This window comes from Pygocentrus nattereri, chromosome 29, assembly GCF_015220715.1.
Source record: "Pygocentrus nattereri isolate fPygNat1 chromosome 29, fPygNat1.pri, whole genome shotgun sequence".
NCBI classification, from domain to species: Eukaryota; Metazoa; Chordata; class Actinopteri; order Characiformes; family Serrasalmidae; genus Pygocentrus; species Pygocentrus nattereri.
The window spans coordinates 15530214-15537713 of record NC_051239.1 but is presented as its reverse complement, the minus strand read 5'-3'; the positions used below and the strand labels follow the sequence as shown (position 1 = coordinate 15537713).

General features: G+C 41.7%; 1 protein-coding gene across 1 annotated transcript in view; it reads right to left on the bottom strand.

Moving 5' to 3' along the window:
- plxnd1 (plexin D1) overlaps window positions 1-7500 on the bottom strand; it is a 107791-nt gene that overhangs the window by 8723 nt on the left and 91568 nt on the right. The window contains exons 29-33 of the mRNA XM_017705725.2: window positions 4989-5095; window positions 4557-4620; window positions 2199-2233; window positions 1046-1150; window positions 127-290 (exon numbers count right to left, since the gene is read on the bottom strand). Coding sequence (XP_017561214.1) covers window positions 127-290; window positions 1046-1150; window positions 2199-2233; window positions 4557-4620; window positions 4989-5095 — 475 coding nt within the window. The remainder of the gene's footprint in view (window positions 1-126; window positions 291-1045; window positions 1151-2198; window positions 2234-4556; window positions 4621-4988; window positions 5096-7500) is intronic.

The following is a 7500-nucleotide window of genomic DNA, read 5'->3' as shown; positions in this document are numbered from 1 at the left end:
TCCTAGCTAAGGCCTAAGCCTGAATTTCTTTAACCCTACCTTACCTAATCCTTTCCTATCATTATCTAAGCTCTCTTAACAAGGCAAGTAAATGACTAGATTCTATGCCTCTTGAATGGTCTATACCTGTTGGTCTTCCAGATGTGCAGCGTGTCCGGGTCTGTGATCCCCCGTTTGTCCGCCTGTTCTTCTAGGAAATCGAAAAAATACTTCACTGCCAGTGGAGGCCTTTCTAGCGGGATGCTAAGGATAGCCTGGAAGAGGTCATCCAGGAACTTTTGAAGTGTTCCCTGTGTAGAGGCAGCAACGAGAAACTGGATTCAGAAACTGGATTTTAACTCACATTTTATCAGTGTCTGAATAAGTGTCGCTGTTTGGACTGACAAATGGTTTGTACATTACGTTGCATATTCACCCACTCGTCTTTCATTTCTGCTAAAATCAAATGGATTTGTAGGTAGTTGGCCCCTTTTTGCTGCAATAACAGCATCTACTCCTATTTTAAAAGCTTTTTCCTAACTGCTCATATTTTATTTCATTCAGCCAGAAAAGCAATGCTGAGGTCATGCACTGACGTTGTCTGATTAGGTCTGGCTTGCAAACTGGTGTTCCAATTCATCCCAGCACTGTTTGAAGGTGCTTCATCACTGTAGAAAACATGTTCCCACTGCTCCACAGCCTAATGGTAGGGTCCAGTCAAAGCTTGGCTTTGTGCATGATGGTGCAGCTGCTCCAAAGTGTCTCATTCTACTGCCAATAGTTTTCTATGGAGATTGCACGGCTGTGTAAATGCAGTTGAACACTGTCAGTAATGTGTTTTTGTTTTTTCACTAGCCAAATCCACTCGTTAGAAGGAGTGTCTGAACCACTTTTGGACCAACAGTGTATTCAAAACATCCTCCTCTTTCCAGAAATTGCTTGTGTCTATAGCATGAGTATTTATTCAAGTGATCTGCATATTATGGGTGAAGATATCACATGACTTAATATCTCTGCAAAACAAACATATTGAATCTTACTAAAAGAAATGCTTTTTGGATCTTACCTTAGTGGAAAGTAGACGTGTCAGGTAAATCTCAGGCAACACCTTTTTCCTGTGACTGTGCCTATGAGATTTCTTGGTTTCTGCAAGTTCATCATGCAGTGGGACCTGCATCCGTCATAAAAGAGCAAAGATAGGTAAGTAAACTGCATGCTAAGAATTGTGGGAATAATAAACTAAGAGTGATGACCACAGCCAGTTAATAAGGAGCTTGGCCACTTCCTATTTCCCCTGTTATATAAAAAACATGACTGCAAAACAGCAGAGGCCGCCTGTGAGTGAGGCCTAAATGAATGCGGCTGAATGGCGCTAACAGCTAAAAATGAAAATTTTAAATAGTTTCTATTAACTTGCCCCAGTACTTTCCTTTAATTTTAGAAAATAGAAGAATGTATTTCACTAAAAAAGTAAAGGAAACTTAAAGGAAAGGAAAGGAAACTTGAACAAGTTTTGGGCAGCAGGATGCTAACATTATTACTACTGAGTGCTGATTGATTGGCAAGCGGAGCCGCTCATTGGTTGCTGGCGCTCTCGGACATCATGAATTTCTATCGGGTTCAAAGGCTCTTAAAAGTGTAACAGCGGTGTTAAAATGTTTTATGCTGTTCAGTGTTCAGGAATTTAATGTATTCTTTAACATTAAAAAATGTTTAAGTATTTATAAACTGTGATTTTGCTCAAATGCTCCTTCTTAACCCTTTCATTTCGGACTGGCTCGTGAGTGCCCTCTAGCGTTAGAGAAACCTGGAAGACATTACAGATTAGTACTTCTCTTTACAGCTTCTCTGGTGATGACTTTTAGTAGAGTTGTTCAATGAAAGGGAACTGGGATATAAGAAACTGTCTCATTAAAGTGCTAGCATGATTTTACTCAACATGATTTTTTCTCTGATGCCAAAAGACTGAGGCAAATTCATTTCAACTAATTTCATTAGTTGAAAGTGAACTGAATCTTACAAACTATTGTTACATTAGTCAAAGTGCTGTCTACTAATGCTGTCTCTCGCCTGTCTTTCTCCCTCCCTCCTTGTCATCACTCTGAAGATCGCAGTCACACAGCAGTACCTCAAGGCTTTGTGGAAAACCTGCATAATCAACCACAGACCTCAATAATATTGTGTGTATATGTGTGTGTAAGTGAGAGAAAAACACTTACCAGATGAACATACTTCTCCGTGTCCAAGTCTTTAGCTGTACAGAGAAAAGTGCAATTACTCAGTAAGCCAGACTTACAGACATAGAGACAAAGACAGAAAAGAAAGAGAATATAATTAAAGGAGATAAAGTAAAATGCTAGAATGAGGGGAAGGTTAATGACAGAAAGGCTGAGGAGTCCATGTGTGTAGGTGTGTCGTGCATATGTGCGTTAATGAGGTCAAAAGAGGAGACACGCTGATTGGTAGTGGAGCCGGTCTAATGAGCTTTAGTACCTCACCATGATTACAACAGACACTGACTTTCTCTGGTTTATAAACATTACCAAACAAGAGCGGATTTTTTATGTAACCTCATTATGAGGTGCGTGTGTGTTTGTCTGTGTCTGTCTGGCCTACAGAAATTTAGTGCTTACTTTGTTTAGACTTTAACATTTATTCAAAGCTGGAAAAGTGATATATATTAGTGTGCGTGCATCTACTACCGTTAAAATCACTTATCTTATTTATAGTTGTCATATTTATAATTGCTGTTATTTTACTTAATAATAACGTATACGTTGTGGACTAAAATACTATAATAGACACCAGAAGGCACTTAAGATGTTTTTTAATATTTCAAGTTTTTTAGGAATATGAACTTGAAATATATATTGTCATTACCTATTTACAACAAGTCCTTGATGTTGGATCAGGACTTTTGAAATACAAGACATTCTGAATGTTCATTTTGCTTGCATTTCTAAAATTCTCTGGAATTCTAGTTTAGGAGCTCTATAAGAAAATCACCTTCCACCAGTTGAGCTGTAAGTGATCCTAGGTGTTTTGCTGTAAGCCTGCATCAGGAACAGTTCTGAAGAGGCAACCTTATCAAACCCCTTAATCTCTGGACCCTACCAAACCTTGAATCTCTGGAATCTTACAAACCCCTTAATCTCTGGACCCTACCAAAACCTGAATCTCTGGAATCTTACAAACCCCTTAATCTCTGGACCCTACCAAACCTTGAATCTCTGGAAGCTTACAAAATCCTTAATTTCTGGAATCTTACAAACCCCTTAATCTCTGGACCCTACCAAACCCTGAATCTCTGGAATCTTACAAACCCCTTTAATTTCTGGACCCTACCAAACCCTGAATCTCTGGAATCTTACAAACCCCTTAATCTCTGGACCCTACCAAACCTTGAATCTCTGGAATCTTACAAAATCCTTAATTTCTGGAATCTTACAAACCCCTTAATCTCTGGACCCTACCAAACCCTGAATCTCTGGAATCTTACAAACCCCTTTAATTTCTGGACCCTGCCAAAACCTGAATCTCTGGAATCTTACAAACCCCTTAATTTCTGGACCCTACCAAACCTTGAATCTCTGGAAGCTTACAAAACCCTTTAATTTCTGGACCCTACCAAACCTTGAATCTCTGGAATCTTACAAACCCCTTAATCTCTGGACCCTACCAAACCTTGAATCTCTGGAATCTTACAAACCCCTTAATCTCTGGACCCTACCAAACCTTGAATCTCTGGAATCTTACAAAACCCTTAATTTCTGGACCCTACCAAACCATAAACATGAACACTGGAACCCTATCAAATCCTAAACCTGAATCTCTGGAACCCTCTCAAATTCTAAACCTGAATCTCTGGAACCCCCTCAAATCCTGAATATTGGGAAACCTGGCAAACTCTGATTCGCTGGAACCCTCCAAAACGCTTAATCTCTGGAACCCTCCAAAACTCTTAATCTCTGGAATAAACTCTTCATTCTCATTGCTTTACTTTTCTCTTTATTGATGTAGGACTTCTCAGTTTAGTTACAACATCTCAAACTGTTTTACACAGATATGTAAGTAAAAGACTACACTCCAACTGAAATTACAGTTGGAAAAACAAAAACAGGAGAAAGCCACAGTGCTTCTAGGCATATGCTAGCCTAAACAAATATGTTTTTAACGTATATTTAAAACACATATCAAGCTTGCATTCTTAAAATTCTGTAAATTTCTGTTCCAGAGTTCCACCTCCTATGAGAGACCCTAGGAGTTTGCCGTAAGCCTGCCTCAGTGGAGTGAAGTGGCCTGAATGGAATAGAACGTTTTGCTGGATTTGGATCTATATTTTATGGATAGCATGTGTCTTATTTTGGACATGTTGCTCAAGTAATAAAATGCAGTCTTTGATATAGACTGATATAGGACTAGAAATGTAGCCACTACCATATTGTAGTAACATAATATGAAATACAGAAGTGATCTCTGTTTGAAAAAGCAGGTGAGGAAGAAGTTATGAGTCAGCAGAGCACATCCATCCAGCTGGACCTGACAGCCACATACACATATGTAGTCATGGTCATTACCTCTGCCCAGTGTGTTCTCTCTCTTGTCTTTCATGCTCATGGCGAGTGACGCCCCCTCAGGAATCTGTGCAGGGTGAAAGGACAAAAGGTAAAAGTTCATAAGGGCGGGAGACACTGCGCTCCACTCAAGTGAGAAAGCACTCAGTAAGTTGAAGAAGTTTACGCACTGGGTAACGAGTTGGACAGCTTTTTCACTGAACCAACACTGCATGCATGGACACCCACATACACAACACACCGTTCACAGCTCGTTCTCTGTGGCAGCTCTCAAGGTAAACAGTCACTCCGCTAAGGTCACGACTGTTTACACACACATTCTCTCGTTCAATCTTGTCCTCCCTCTGTTTCTTTTTGTCTCCCGCTTCACACTGGGAGGAGATCTGAGAGGGCTTAAATCTGAAGACTGACATTTATTGCCGCCGACACACACACCTTGTAGTGAAACACAGTGTTGAGCTTCTTCCTGCCGTCTTCCATTACAGAGGTGTTATCCAGATCCTGAAGAATTCTGCTGCTGCAGCCACCCCCAGGAAACCACTCTGGGGGGGAAATGAGAAAATTACAATGGTTTTCAAAGATGCTGTAAAACTCTGTATTGGCCATTGAATACCTTCACAAACGCCTTTTGTTATTGCCTTTAAGTCTCCTCACAAAGTAGGCAACTCGCTTCTTGTTCTTACAATGGGTACAATAAACTCACTCAAACACTTTTATCTGAAATTACATAACTCTTCTCAAAGCAAGTGCCTGAAAACATCCTGAAACTCATTTCCAAAAGAAACATGATCAAATTTAATAAAAGTTGCATTTATGGAAGTTACAGAACTTGGCTATGTCCAGCTACTACACTGCTCAAAAAATAAAGGGAACACTTAAACAACACAATATAACTCCAAGTAAATCAAACTTCTGTGAAGTCAAACTGTCCACTTAGGAAGCAACACTGATTGACAATCAATTTCACAGATGTTGTGCAAATGGAACAGACAACAGGTGGAAATTATTGGCAATTAGCAACTCAGTAAAGGAGTGGTTCTGCAGGTAGGGACCACAGACCACTTCTCAGTACCTTTCTGCTTTCTGGCTGATGTTTTGGTCACTTTTGAATGTTGGTGGTGCTTTCACACTCGTGGTAGCATGAGACGGACTCTACAACCCACACAAGTGGCTCAGGTAGTGCAGCTCATCCAGGATGGCACATCAATACGAGCTGTGGCAAGAAGGTTTGCTGTGTCTGTCAGCGTAGTGTCCAGAGGCTGGAGGCGCCACCAGGAGACAGGCTAGTACACCAGGAGACGTGGAGGAGGCCGTAGGAGGGCAACAGCCCAGCAGCAGGACCGCTACACCTCCGCCTTTGTGCAAGGAGGAACATGAGGAGCACTGCCAGAGCCCTGCAGAATGACCTCCAGCAGGCCACAAATGTGCATGTGTCTGCACAAACGGTCAGAAAACCGACTCCATGAGGATGGTATGAGGGCCCGACGTCCACAGATGGGGGGTTGTGCTCACAGCCCAACACTGTGCAGGACGCTTGGCATTTGCCAGAGAACACCAGGATTGGCAAATTCGCCACTGGCGCCCTGTGCTCTTCACAGATGAAAGCAGGTTCACCCTGAGCACATGTGACAGACGTGACAGAGTCTGGAGACGCCGTGGAGAGCGATCTGCTGCCTGCAACATCCTTCAGCATGACCGGTTTGGCAGTGGGTCAGTAATGGTGTGGGGTGGCATTTCTTGGGAGGGCCGCACAGCCCTCCATGTGCTCACCAGAGGTAGCCTGACTGCCATTAGGTACCGAGATGAGATCCTCAGACCCCTTGTGAGACCATATGCTCGTGCGGTTGGCCCTGGGTTCCTCCTAATGCAGGACCATGCTAGACCTCATGTGGCTGGAGTGTATCTGCAGTTCCTGCAAGATGAAGGCATTGAAGCTATGGACTGGCCCGCCCGTTCCCCAGAAACCCGATTGAGCACATCTGGGACATCATGTCTCGCTCCATCCACCAACGCCACATTGCACCACAGACTGTCCAGGAGTTGGCAGATGCTTTAGTCCAGGTCTGGGAGGAGATCCCTCAGGAGACCATCCGCCACCTCATCAGGAGCATGCCTAGGCGTTGTAGGGAGGTCATACAGGCACGTGGAGGCCACACACAACACTGAGCCTCATTTTGACTTGTTTTAAGGACATTACATCAAAGTTGGATCAGCCTGTCGTGTGTTTTTCCACTTTAATTTTGTGTGTGACTCCAAATCCAGGCCTCCATTGGTTAATAAATTTGATTTCCATTGATGATTTTTGTGTGATTTTGTTGTCAGCACATTCAACTTTGTACAGAACAAAGTATTCAATGAGAATATTTCATTCATTCAGATCTAGGATGTGTCATTTGAGTGCTCCCTTTACTTTTTGAGCAGTGTATGACTAATTTTGCACCACACATAAAATATTTCTTTGTCTCTCATTTTTCTAATATTTTTAAATGAGTTTTTATGTCTCTACAGCACTTTGAACTTTGAACCCTTGTCTAGATTTTGTACTTTCTTTTAATTAATTGTTTTATTTCTTCAAGCAATTGCACTTTGTATCTTTTTAGGACTTTAATTATCTTGCAACCTGAATGCTAGCACTGTGATCCCGAGGACTGATTAATATCTTAGAGGTTTTATTTTACCTGGAAGAATAACTTGGTGATCATCTTTCTGGCTTAGTGCTGAAAAAGGCACAAAGGTATCAGTGCATTGATTTTATTAGGTTTCATTCAACTTTCAATAGTTCAACTCTCTTGGAGGTTAAATGCTCACACTCTTCTCTCAAAGACTGCTTCATATTTTAGAGGTTTTGTATTGTTACAGCTGCTGTTCATGCAGTGAAAAGCTATAACTCTGTCATCTTCCTTACTCAGGGTGCTGGAAAAGACTTGAGTACAACTGTTATCCAAGT